The sequence below is a fragment of the Pan paniscus genome, chromosome 3 (genome assembly GCF_029289425.2).
Source record: "Pan paniscus chromosome 3, NHGRI_mPanPan1-v2.0_pri, whole genome shotgun sequence".
Taxonomy (NCBI): Eukaryota; Metazoa; Chordata; class Mammalia; order Primates; family Hominidae; genus Pan; species Pan paniscus.
Window position 1 is genome coordinate 87,546,772 of NC_073252.2, and position 14,488 is coordinate 87,561,259.

The window sequence follows — 14,488 nt, forward strand, 5'->3', positions numbered from 1 at the left end:
ACTGTAATAGATTATTCTCCCACATTTGCCAAATATATTTCTAGTCAATATGTGGACTATTTCCCCCTTTGTTTTTGAAAGAACATCCTGTTGAAACACTTCCATATTAGAGTGCTGGAGTGACATGGAGATACACTGTTTTGGATTCTCAGATGTACTGTTGTTTCAAATAAAAGTCAATTTTTTTTTTTGTAGATTTCCAACTGGAGGACAAATAATGGTCTAAAAGATATGAATACTTTAGCACACTTTATTGTGAAAATTCATGTATATTCCGATGATTGAAAACATTAAAAATTAACCACTGGTTTTATTATATTGGTTTGACTTGCAAATACACATTGCTTCTTTTTAAATTTCAACATGCCATACCCTCTTCCTCCAGGTTTCCTCTATTGATCATGTCCTCATGTTCCTAGATTAAGAGAACAAATTGTTTTATTGTGATAGGCAGACACAAAGGGAGTACTTAGCATTTTAGAAAAATTCCATGTAAATTAAACAGGGAAATATAGTTTGAACAGAACATACAGCCTATATTTTAGACACCTGGTTTAATTATGACAATTTTTTTTATTTTCTTAAGGTTCACCTTGAATCACTTTGGGCCTTACCTTTAGAAGTGGTGTTTATTTTCATGGTCAGATTATAGAAAAGATCTGAAGGTGATTGTGCATTAATGGAAGTTCCTTCTAGTACGGCATCTAGGTTTTATCAGTGTAACTCAGTAAATACTAAAGCAGAGATATATTCAGCTCTTGAGTCACTTGATTTAGAATCTTCCATTCATGCACATGCAAATATATGAACACGTGTGCACGTATGCACGTATGCATACACACTGAGGACATATAATCTATCAGTTCTGTGTTTGCATGCAGACATTTGGAAGAGGTTAGGCACTGGAGAAAGAATAATGGTGTTCCGATATCTTTTATATTGTATTCATATAAAAGAACTTAAAGGGCTTCATAAGTCTGCATTGGTGAAAGATAGTGGAGGTTAAGTTTCTTCACAATTGTGTATAATTTTATGTTATCTCTGCTGAGTAATGTATTTATGTGAGCATACTTGAATATTGTTATGTCTGATGTTTTCCAGTGAAAGGAAATCCTTGCAATAAACCCGAGTCACAGGAAGAACTAGGGCTACATTCCATTTTCCATTCTGGTTTTTTGGCTTGGGTCTTCCCAAACATGGAAATAAACAGCTTATCTGAACTAAAACACTGACCTTTCTTGGAGCAAGTTTTGTGATTAAATATTAGTTTTATACAAGTTCCTTTCTGAAAAACATAGACATTTATATAGAACCAAGAGTAGATTGATAATGGTAAGGCACAAAAATGTTATGTGTTTTAAAGTTAGTACTTTGATTTTCCATGGATAAACCTTTATGAAGTTAAATATTTCAGGTCATCCTTAGCTGTAAGTGTAAAGTTGGAAAATGTTATTTCTAGCATCTTCCTACTTATCCTGTTTATTTTCTTTTTCTCTTCTGGGTTTTCACCTCCTCTTCTCTTTCTCCCCACTATCACCACCAAAATACCCTTGCCCTCCTCCCCTCTGGAGGCCACATGATATGTGTAATGACTGCAGAATGGCCTTGTAATTATGCCCTCTATCTGAGGTCCTTATCTTAGACTGATTTATTTAGATGAGTCACGTGATTTCACTGATGCGCTTTCCTAACATGCAAGCTGGGGTAAATAACAGTTACTTTGCAAAGTTGTGAGTTTTCCCAGAGATTCTCATAAAATGCCTGCCACATGGTAACTCTGACTCAAAATTATTATTATCCAGGCAGTCTCACCCAAACTACATTCATACCTCAAAATTATTCTGTGCCTTCCCTAATCAGCAGTTCCATTTCCACTGTGACTTCACATCAGAAAACTAAGTGAGGAAAGGATTAGACGAACTAATTTAAATATGAATTACTTACAACAATGTGTAGCCAGATGAATGAATGATGTGAATTTGATGAGACACAGATATGAAGTTGTTTCTCTTTTTCTTTTAAAAGTCATTTCCTTCAACTATTCTGTAGAATTTTCATTTCTATCCCTTAGTGACATTCTAAAGGAAATCCCATTCTTTCTCATCACTCTCAGCTATTTGACATCAACCTAGCTAGCTTATATCCAATTTAAATCTTTCTCTTCCTTCCATCAGCAACAAGATTTTGGCTCATAAGACTTGGAATTGAAAAGTATCAAGATCTGTTGCAGAAACTCTTCCCCATCCTCCCTTTCCTGAAGCTCTTTTTCTTCTGGTGGGTTAAGGACAGAGAAGTGAGAAGCAAAGAAAAGTTCAGTCAAATGACTCATTTAATTGGGGTTGTTCTTTTCCTGTCTTGACTTTGACAGTTTCCCTGGTGATGACCTCTGAGTGAAAACCAAATGCTGATTCTCTTGTGGGGTGCATGTGTGAATTCTTTAGGAGACCCTGCAGAGGCCTCCCAACTATACAGTTCTGTGCCACAGAAGATCTGCTCTGCCTTGAACTCTTTTGCCCAATGAATCCCTAGGGATAGAATTTCAGATGGTAAGGCAGCTGTCCAAGGTGATTTAGGGTGGGGGCTTGGACAACTTTTGCTATCGTATCCCAAATTATAGCACTTGGGTAAGCAGTGTCTAATGTATGTATCCATTTCTGAATCCATTGTTGCCTCAGAGGATTGTATTTGCACTGTCTTTATTTGTCTTTACTTACTTCAAAGAGTGTTGTGGCAGAGGCAGGCACAGCATTTGAAAAGTGAAGGAATTAAAATGACTCTAACAATGATGAGGGAAACTGGCAGAGTTTGGAACCAACAAAAGCTAAATCTCAGGGACTAAGTACTCTTAGAATTTCTAATTGCATCTGCTCTGAAAATGCGAAATCCCCTATGAAGAAGGAGAGTTTACCTCTTGGAGACTTAAAGATGTAGTCAGATTTGTGCTACTGAGAAGGTAGTGTTCACATTTAACATCTGTGCTGTCCAAAATGCCCCAGCCTCTTACATTCCAGTCATGTGGCTGAGCAAGGTTACCAGTGAGGCTCCAACTGAAATTATTATCACCCTTACAACAAATTATAAGCAAATATTCATTATGAGAAAGCTGTTAAGAGAAAGCATAATTTTACCACAATGTAGATCTCAAAGTTTAGGTCATTCCACTTACTTGTTTAGCTTTTAACAAGAAGTTAAAGTTCCAGTTTCTTTTGTACAGTGTATAAAACCTTATATTTAAAAAATAAGAGCCAATATACCTTACTTAGAAAGGGGGTTACATCTTTACTATGGCAAGGGCAAGATGAAATACTCTTCCTCTCAGTAGCTACTAAAACAAGATATTTTTATATTTTTATTTTTCTCTCTGTGTACCCACAGTGTAGCGAAATGCCAACACTCTCCTTAAGTCATTTTTACAACCTTCAGTATGAGCAGCTCCATTGAAAATTATCTATAAAAGTGCAATTAGAATTTGTGATCTCCCTCTGGGTCACTAAAACTTAGATTTAGATTGTCTAGGGGATGCCAACAAGTTGGCAGAATAGGGCTTTCCAGTGCCCATCCCCCAATGGAAACATCAATTTGAACCATTTTCCACACAAGAGAATACCTTCCCAAGAGCTAAGGAAACCGGGTGAGACATTACAGCACCTTAGCGTAGCACAGAATTAAGAAAAGACACATTGAAGAGGGCAGGAAGGACAGATTCACGTGATCCAACCATCCCTCCCCAAACCCTAGGCAGCACAGCGTGGAGAGAGAAACCCACACTTGGAGGAAGGAGAGAGAAGTGTGCACTGGATTTTGCCTTAAATATAACACCAGGCCTGCCACAGTAAAACCCAGAACTGGGCAGGTGTCTATGGCCTCAGACCCCAGGCTGACACACTTGGACTGGGCCTCCAGGCCCACCTCACCACCAGGCTAACCTAAGTGGCCTCAGAGTTTGAGGCTGCCCCCAAGACTCACTCAATCTCTTTGAGCTGGCCCTGGAAGTCATGGGCTGTGGACTGCCTTAGCAGCAGGTTGGCCTCTGTAGCTGCAGGCTCAGGACCATCCCAGCACTAGGCCAGCACTCAAAGCCCTAGTCATCAGGCCAGCTGCAGTGGGCCCAGCCTCCAGGCCAGCCCCTGCAGATATTGGCTCCAGAACTAACCCCAAGCTCAGATCAGCCCAGAAACAGGTTGGCCCACAGAGTCCCAGGCTTCAGGCCTGCTTTAGTGCTGAGTCAGCACCCCTAGTCTCAGGTACCAGGCTGACACCCAAGGACACAGGCTCCAGTCCTGCCCAGTCCCAGGCCAGATCCTGCAATACCACCCTGCAGGCTGGACCCTGTGGCCCTGCACTCCACTAGGCTTAGGGTCCAGGCCTACTTTACAAGACCTAGGGTACAAGTTCATACCAGTTAACCCCAGCACTGAGCCAGACCTCATCGACACAGGTCCAGGACTGCCCCTGTGGACCCAGATTTATGTCCACTTCCCACAGCTCTAGGCCCCAGGTCAGTCTCTGTGGCTCCAGGCTTCAGGCCAGCAACTGCAATCCCAGGCTCCAGACCAACCCCCACAGATTCAGGCTCTATGCTTGCCCCAGTATAAGGCCAACACCTAGCTACAGTGAACCTAGGGTCCAGGCCCACCTGAACAGACCTGGGTGTGAGGCTGGCCCTCAAAGATTGAGGGTCCAGGATGAATCCTGCAGACCCAGGCTCCAGACAGCCCCCATGGACTCAGGGTCTAGGCTTGTCCCCATGGACTCAAGCTACATGTCCATTCTGGTGGACCCAAGTGCTGGGACTATTCTGGTGCCTCTAGATTTAGGCTCAAGGCTCACCCATGTGCCAAGTCAGCCCCTATGGATCAAGGCTTTGGGTTGGTCCCTAGGGATACAAGCTCTAGGCCTGCCCTCATAGGCCTAATCAGCAAGTCTGTCCCAGTGGATTCAGGCTCCAGACTCAACCCCAAGGACCCAGACACCAGACCTACCCCTACCTGATAACCCACAAACTAGACCAGCCTGCTCAAGAGCTTCAAAAATAAACCTGCCCACAGGCCACACCAGACAGTCTATCCAGAATCTCTGGATGGACTGACTGGTTTTTAAGGGCTTTCCTAGAAAAAGCTAGTATGCAAAAACTAGGATAAATTTCTGCTTCTACAAATGCACCACAGACAAAAATACAAGTCAACAAGCAACATGAAAAACGAAGTAGACATAGTACCACCAAAATAACGCAAAAAAGACCCCATAGAAATGTAGATATACAAACTGCCACACAAAGAATTCAAAATAATTGTTTTAAGGAAGCTTAGCAAGCTTCAAGAAAATACAGGGGGACAATTTAATGAAAGCAGAAAAACAATAAATGAACAAAACTAGAAATTTAACAGAGAGATGGAAATTATTTAAGAAAATCAAATTCTGAAGCTGAAAAATGCAATGAATGAAATGGGAAAATTCAATAGAGATTATCAGCAGCAGAACTGATCATGCAGGAGAAAGAATCTGTGATTGTGAAGATAGGTTATTTGAAAATATGCACTGAAAAGAAAAAGAAAAAATAAATAGGAATGAAGAAAGCTTACAAGACTTATTGGACAGTATCAAAAGAGCAAATGTTTGGGTCATTAACATTCAAGAAGGAAGACAGAGAGACAAAGGTGGTAGAAAGTTTATTTAAAGAAATAATACCAGAAAAAATTCCAAATGCAGAAAAATATAAATACCTAAATATAGGAAGGTCAAAGTTCTTCAGTTAGATTCAGTCCAAATAAGACTATATCAGGACATATTACAATCAAATTGAGAAAATTCAATGGCAAAACGTATCTTAAAAGCAGCAAGAGAAAAGAAGCAAATCACATATAAGGTAGTTCCAATATGGTGTGGCAAATTTCTTAGCAGAAATCCTGCAAGCCAGGAAAGAGCAAAATGATATATTCAATGTGCTGAAGGAGAAAAATTGCCAAGCAAAAATATTCTACCTGGCAAAGCTATCCTTCAGAAATGAAGAAGAGATCAAGACTTCTGCAGGCAAACAAAAACTGAGGGAGTTTATCACCACCAGAACTGTCTTACAAGAAATGTTAAAGGAAGACCTGAAGAAGCAAAAAGACAAGGATGATAATTGGTATATGAAAGCATGAAACTCACTGTTAAAAGTAAATACACAAATTCAGAATACTCTCATGCTATAATAGTTGTTAAATTACTTATATCTTTAGTATAAAAGTTAAAAGAAAAAAACTATTTTTAAAAAAGCAATAAAAACAACTTATTAAGGGATACACAATATAAAAATATATATTGTAAAATCAATATAAATTGTGGGGTGGGGGCTAAAGTAAAAGTGTAGATTTTTAAATGCAATCAAAGTTAAATTATGATCAGCTTAAAATTGCCAATTATAATTACAAGATGTTTTATGTAAGCCTCACAGTAACCATGAAGCAAAACCTAATAATTGATATGTGAAAGATAAAAAGTAAGGAATCAAAGCATACCACTACAGAAAATCACCTAATCACAAAGTAAGACAACAGGAGAGGAAGGTGAGAACAAAGTATCTGCAAAACAACCAGAAAACAATTTTTTAAATGGCAATAGTAAGTCCTAGCAATAATTAAATTAACTAATCAAAGATACAGAGTACCTGACCAGATTAAAAAAATAAGATCTAACAGTATGCGCTCTATAAGAGACTCACTTCACCTTTAAGGGAACACATAGACTCGAAGTAATGGAAAAAGATGTTTCATGCAAATGGAAACCAAAAGAGAGTAGGGGAAGCTATACTTATATCAGACAAAATAGACTTTAAGTCTAAAGCTGTAAAAAGAGACAAAGAAAGTCATTATATATTAATAAAGGAATCAATTTATCAATAGGACAAAATAATTGTAAATATATATGCACCCAACATTAAGTCACCCAAATATGTAAAGCAAATATAAATAGATTGGAAGGAAAGACTAACTGTAACACAATAATTAGTAGGAGACTTTAACGTATAAGTTTCGGCGATGGACAGATCGTCCGAACAAAAAATCAATAAGGAAACATTGAACTTAAAATGCACTTTAGACCAAATAGACCTAACACATATACATAACATTCCATCCAACAGAAGTATAATATGCATTCTTCTCAAGTCCATATGAAACATTCTCCAGGATATATCATATGTTAGGTCACAAAACAAGCCTTAAGAAATTTAAGAAGATTGAAATGGTATCAAGTATCTTTTCTGACCACAATGGTATGAAATTACAAGTGAGTAACAGGAAGAATTTCAGAAAATTAAAAGATACAGTAGTCCTCCATTATCTGTGGGACACATTCCACAATCACCAGTGGATACCTGAAGCTGGAGATTTCCAAAATGCCAGTGACTCAAACTTTTGGTCTGTTGATGCTGTCTCATAATTCCTGTAAGCTTTCTTCATTTTTAAAAATGGTTTTCTTTTTCCTCTTCTCACTGTATATTTTCAAATAACTCATCTTCAATTTTGCAGATTCTTTCTTTTGCTTGACTAATTCTGCTGCTGATAGTCTCTGTTTCACTTTTCACTTTGTTCATTGTATTTTTCAGCTCCAGAACCTTATATATACTATGTTTTTTTCTGTGCATACATACATATGATAGAAGTTAATTTATAAGTTAGGCACAATAAGAGATGAACAAAAATATAATAAAATAGAACAATTTTAACAATGTATTGTAATAAAGATTATATGAATGTCGTCTCTTTCTCTCTCTCAAAATATCTCAATATTTTCATACCTATATTGACCATGGGAAACTGAAACTTGAATAAGGCCTGATTACTATACTTGGAAATTTACAAATATGCTCCTGAACAAACAATGAGTTAAGAAGAAATTAAAAGTATCTTGAGACAAATAAATATAGATAAATAACATATCAAAACTTACGGGATGTAACAAAAGCAATTCTAAGATTAGAAGTTTATAGCAGTGAACACCTAAGGCAAAAAAGAAGAAAGACCTCAAAAAAAAAAAAAAAAAAAAGGAACTCGAAGAATAAGGATAAGCTAAGCTCAAAGTTAGTAGATGGAAGGGAATAATTATCAGAGCAGAAATAACTGAAATAGAGCATAAAAGAATAGGAAGGATTAATGAAACTAAGTTGGTTTTTTGAAAAGAGAAATAAAATTGACAAAACTTTAGCAAACTAAAAGAAGAGAGAAGACAAATAAATATCAGAAATGAAAGAAAGACATTACAGCTGATACCACACAAATGCAAAGAATCATAACAGACTACTATGAATAATTATATACCAACATATTGGATAACTTAGAAGAAATGGATAAATTCTTAGACACATACAACCTACCAAGACTAAATCATGAAGACCTAGAAAACCTGAACAAAACAATAATAAATAAGGAGATTGAATTACTATTAAAAAGTCTCTGATAAAAGAAAAGTGTAGGACCTGGTGGCTTTACCACTGAATTTTTTTTAAAGTGAAAGCAAGTTTATTAGGAATGTAAAGGAATAAAGAATGACTACTCCATAAGCAGAGCAGCCTTTACCACTGAATTCTATCAAACATTTAAAGAAAAACTAATACCAATCCTACTGAAACTCTTTCCCCAAAAATGGAGAAAACAGAATACTTCCAAACTTATTTTATGAGACCAGCATTACCCTGATACCAAAGCCAGACAAGGAAATGAAATTTCAGGCCAATATTCCTGAAGAACATTGATGCAAAAATTCTCAACGAATACTAGCAACCCAAATTCAACAGCACATTAAAAGAATAATTTACTATGATCAAATGGAATTCATCACAGGGATATAAGAATGGTTCAACATTTGCATATCTATAAATGTGACTCACCACATTAACAGAATGAAGGACTGAACCATATGATCATCTCAATAGATGCAGAGAAAGCATTTGACAAAATTCAACATCCTTTCATAAGAAAAAATTCTCAACAAATTAGGTATAAAAGGAATGTATCTCAACACAACAAAGGTCATATTTGACAAACCCACAGGTCAATATCACACTCACTGGTGAAAAGTTGAAAGCTTTTTCTCTAAGATCAGAAGAAAGAAAATGATGCCCACTCATCACCCTTTCTATTGAACATAGTACTGGATGTCCGAGTCAGAGCAATTAGCCAAAAGAAAGAAATGAAGCATATCTAATTGGAAAGAAAGAAGATATTTTGTCCTTGTTTGCAGACAACATTATTTTATATATATGCGACCTTAAAGACCCTACCAAAAAAAAACTGTTAAAACTAATACACAAGCTCAGTAAAGGGATTTGCAGGATACAAAATCAACATATGAAAATCAGTTGCATTTCTATACATTAACAACAATCTGAAAAAAGAAATCAAGACAACAATTTCATTTACAATAGCTCCAAAAACTTTAGAAATAAATTTAACCAAGGAGATGAAAGTCCTGTATACTGAAAACTATAAAACATCGATGAAAGAAATTGAAAAAATCACAAACAAATGGAAAGATAATTCCATTTTGTTAATGGATTGGAAGAATTAATATTGTTAAAATGTTCATACTACCCAATGCAAGCTACAGATTCAATACAATCTCTATCAAAATTCCAGTAACATTTTTCACAGAAATAGAAAAACAATTCTAAAATTCATATGGAACCACAAATCACCCTGAATAGCCAAAGCAATCTTTAGCAAAAAGAACAAAGCTGGAGACATCACACTACCTGACCTCAAAATACTGTACAAAGCTATTGTAATGAAAACAGCATAGAACTGGCATAAAAATATATACATACAACAATGGAACAGAATAGAGTCCAGAAATCCACACATTTACAGTCAATTGACTTTTGACAAAGGTGCCAAGAACACAATGGGGAAAGGACAGTCTCTTCAATAAATAGTATTAGAGCAACTAGACATCCATATGCAGAAGAATGAAATTATACCCTTGTCTCATATGATATACAAAAGCCAACCCAAAATGGATTAAAGACATAAACATAAGATCTGAAAATGCAAAACTACCAGAAGAAAACATAGGGAAAAACTCCATTACATTAGTCTCGCCAATGAGTTTTTGGATTTGACCCCAAAAGTGCAGGCAACAAAAGCACAAATAAACAAAAGAGATTGTATCAAACTAAAGGCTTTTGCACAGCAAAAGAAACAGCAGATCATTTGACCCAGCCATCCCATTACTGGGTATATACCCAAAGGACTATAAATCATGCTGCTATAAAGACACATGCACACGTATGTTTATTGCGGCATTATTCACAATAGCAAAGACTTGGAACCAACCCAAATGTCCAACAATGATAGACTGGATTAAGAAAATGTGGCACATATACACCATGGAATACTATGCAGCCATAAAAAATGATGAGTTCATGTCCTTTGTAGGGACATGGATGAAATTGGAAACCATCATTCTCAGTAAACTATCGCAAGAACAAAAAACCAAACACCGCATATTCTCACTCATAGGTGGGAATTGAACAATGAGATCACATGGACACAGGAAGGGGAATATCACACTCTGGGGACTGTGGTGGGGAGGGGGGAGGGGGGAGGGATAGCATTGGGAGATATACCTAATGCTAGATGACGAGTTAGTGGGTGCAGCGCACCAGCATGGCACATGTATACATATGTAACTAACCTGCACAATGTGCACATGTACCCTAAAACTTAAAGTATAATTTAAAAAAACAAAACAAAAACAAAAAAAAACCAAGTTTATACTATTGCCATGTTGAAATGATTAAATCTTGGACACAAATTACCATGACATGCAGAATTATATTATCTGCCAGCTAAGTATTACTTGAGTATATTCATTGATTGTGTTTCTTTAACATTTAGTCAGCTTTATATGGAATAAACTGAGTAGGTTTATCCAAATTAGTAATTAAGGCTAGATTTTAATCTTAATTTTAGTTTTATTATTTTATTTTTATTTTGCAATGTCTTAACACATTTCTTATTCATGTAAAATTTTATTCTTAAGTGTTTAATTCTTTACGACTATAATAAAAATATAAAAAGTGATAAAAAAAAAAGAAACAGCAGAGTGAACAGACAACCTATGGAATGAGAGAAAGTATTTGCAAACCAGACATCTCACAAAGGATTAATATCCAAAATGTAAAAAATTCAAACAACTCAATATCAAGAAAACAAATAACCCAATTAAAAGAGGGACACAGAGCTTGAATAGAGATTTTTCAAAAGGAGACACACAGGCTGGGCGCAGTGTCTCATGCCTGTAATCCCAGCACTTTGGGAGACCGCGGAGGGTGGATCACAGGGTCAGGAGTTCGAGACCAGCCTGACCAACATGGTGAAACCCCGTCTCTACTAAAAATACAAAAATTAGCTGGGTGTAGTGGCACGCGCCTGTAATCCCAGCTACTTAGGAGGCTGAGGCAGGAGAATCGCTTGAATCTGGGAGGCAGAGATTGCAGTGAGCCGAGATCACACCACTGCATTCCAGAGACATACAAAAGAGACATACAAATGGCCAATATGTATAGGAAAATTGCTCAATATCACTAATCATCAGGGAAATGCAGATTCAAACCAGAATGAGATATCACCTCACACCTCTTATAATGGCATTTATCAAAAATCATGAAAGATAACAAGTGTTGGTGAGGATTTAGAGAAAAGGAAACTCCTATACTCTGTTGGCGGGAATGTACTAACTTAGACTACTTACATGTACTTACATGTGAGTTAGTACAATCCCCCCAACAGTGTACAGGTGTTATGGAAAACATTATGGACATTCCTCAAAAAATTTAAAATGAAACTACAATATCATCCAGCATTCCCACTACTGAGTATATATCCAAAAGAAATGAAATTGGTATGTCAAAGAGATACCTGCATTCCCATGTTCATTGAAGCACTATTTACAATAGCCAAGAGGTGGAAACAACCTAAGTGTCCATCAGCAGTTGAACAGATAAAATGTCGTGTACATGCATAACTGAATACTATTCAGCCTTAAAAGAAAAGGAAATCTTGTCATTTGCAACAATATGGATGAACCAGAGGACATCATATTAGGTGAAATAAGCCAGACCCGGAAAGACAAATAACTATATGATCTCACTTACATATGGAATCTAAAAAAGTTGAACTCATACAAGTAGAAAGTAGAATGATGGTTACCAGTGGCTGGAAAGGCTGGGGAGTTAGGGAAATGTTGCCAAAGGATCCAAAATTTCAATTAGGAAGAATAAGTTCAAGAGTCCTATTTTTACAACATGGCTACAGTTAATGACAATGTATTGTATTCTTGAAAAGTCACCGAGAGAGTAGATTTAATTATCCTTATTACCAAAAAATGTATATGATATATTGCGTATGTTAAGTAGCTTTATTAACCATTCCATAATGTATATGTGTTTCGAATCATGTTGTACATAATAAATATATACATTTTTGTCTTTTATTTTTTTGAGACAGGGTCTCACTCTGTCACCCAGGCTGGAGTGCAGTGGCATGATCTCGGCTCACTGCAACTTCTGCCTCCCAGGTTCAAGTGATTCTCCCACCTCAGCCTCCCAAGTAGCTGGGACTACAGGTGTGTGCCACCACACTCTGATAATTTTTGTATTTTTAGGAGAGATGGGATTTCACTATGTTGGCCAGGGTGGTCTGAAGCTCCTGACTTCAAGTGATCCATCTGCCTTGGCCTCCCAAAGTGCTGAGATCACAGGCATGAGCCATAATTAATTTAAATATATAAATCAATAAAACTGCTATATTTAGGGTCATTTAGCTGTTTACGGGCTAATCACATTTTAACTTGAAAGAATCTCACTTTGGACAACAGAGTTTTACTTTGTGTCCGAAAGCTTTCTTTTCCCTTTCTCTTTTTGTTTCCTGCTTAAACTGGCAAATTGCACTATGTTTATAATTTACCCTGATGCCCTTTGCCCTTCATATGATTCATTTCCATCTGGCATTCTTTTCTAATTTCTTTCTTGAGAGTTATGAAATATTTTCTAGCTGTTTCTAATAACTGCCTTTAAATGGACATAAGCCACTGCCTAGATGTGTACCTGCTTCTAATAAGCAAGTGAGTCAGGGCTCATTGTGCAAATGAGCACAGCAGCATCTGGCCCATCACACAAACATTCCATTTCTCTCACAGGTTCATTATTTCTCTTTTGTCCATATTTAGTTAGTAAAGCCATATATTCAAAATGTAATTTTTGACTTTTTGTCTATAGTAATAAAATATAAGAATAGAACTTTGTATAAACTATGCAGTCTACAGAAGGTAAAAATATATATTTTGATAAAAGTTTCAAAACCAAAATAAGTCCATACAAGGTCTGAAATCAGAGTGCGTATTTCCAATAATAAAATAGATTTTTAAAAAATTTATGGAAGCTTGTGTTAACTCCAAAATGGATAATTGAGGGATTGAATCTTAAGAGTGCTTTTTAAAAGTACTTGAAAGTTATTAGTGGAAAAGGATTCCCTAGGAATATTATATAATTTTCAAATATAAAAATATAAAATTTAATTTCAACATAGAAATAGAACAGCATCTCAACAAAAAGAAAACAAATCTTTATCAAATTCAGTAGAGGTGTATTGAATACACATTTTGCTGAATGCTGAAAATGTTAAAGTCAACAGTTGGTCAACATGGATGTCTTGTTATAGAAACAACATGTGAAAACAAAAATCTGAACTGTTATTAAATAAAGTTTAAATGTTCAACTTTTGTTATTATTTTAAGAATTGCATTTTAAAACTTGACATTATAGCACAGAAACATTTTTTTCAGCATTAACACCTGATAGATTGCTCCCATGGTAATTATATTATACATTAGTGAGACTATAAATAGGCATTGATTTTCCACTGAGGCTAGAGGAGGAGCAACTTCTTTGGTCTAGCTCCTGCAGCCTAGGGTACAGATGATGTAGCAATATAACCATTATTCAACTTTCCCTACCTCTGTAATTCTAACTGACTCAGTTCCCCTCTTCTTGAGCTCCTGAGCGGGATGGTGATGATAAAATGATGCCAGTGATGCAGCCTCACAAACTCTCTGTCTACCTGGAAAAAGATGCTTTCTAAACATTCTTTTGGAATATTTTCAGAAACAGTCTTGTAATTTTGGCTCTTGCTGATATTTTTATATCTACTATTTTCACAGGCATTTGCTGCTCCACTCAATCACTTGGGAAAAATTGTCCTTACTTTGGACTAGAACTTTTGCAATAGAACAATATGCTTGGCTTTTAGAATGACAATATTGTTCCGGAATTTTTAGCTGGCACTCAGATTTCTGTCTGCCTCTCATTGGCAAACATGACATTTCAGCAATTTCTCTAAAGAGGAATGACTGGGGGGTATGTACAGCAGGCATCATGTAAGAAAAACTCACACCTCACGACATATTTGTTTGATTTATTCAGCAGACTTCAGCAAAGGAAAGATGTGAA

The 14,488-nt window shown here is 36.4% G+C and overlaps 1 protein-coding gene across 1 annotated transcript; it reads right to left on the reverse strand.

Moving 5' to 3' along the window:
* Positions 1-237: 237 nt before the first annotated feature.
* LOC129397612 (uncharacterized) lies at positions 238-14,246 on the reverse strand. The gene is made up of 3 exons (XM_055111624.2): positions 13,996-14,246; positions 2,909-3,064; positions 238-415 (listed from the first exon to the last, which is right to left on the reverse strand). Exons 1-3 carry the CDS (start codon positions 14,122-14,124, stop codon positions 359-361), a joined length of 342 nt encoding a protein of 113 aa, XP_054967599.2. The 5' UTR covers positions 14,125-14,246; the 3' UTR covers positions 238-358.
* Between the last annotated feature and the right edge of the window lie 242 nt (positions 14,247-14,488).

Bases quoted from the DNA above. Each gene is read 5' to 3' on its own strand.
- LOC129397612 (XM_055111624.2), bottom strand. From the start codon at position 14,124: ATGTTTAGAAAGCATCTTTTTCCAGGTAGACAGAGAGTTTGTGAGGCT. The intron at 3,065-13,995 runs GTAGGGAAAGTT...ATTTGTTGTAAG, and splicing joins AGTCAGTTAGAATTACAGAG to GGTGATAATAATTTCAGTTG. The intron at 416-2,908 runs GTAAACTCTCCT...CTCTTAATCTAG, and splicing joins CATCTTTAAGTCTCCAAGAG to GAACATGAGGACATGATCAA.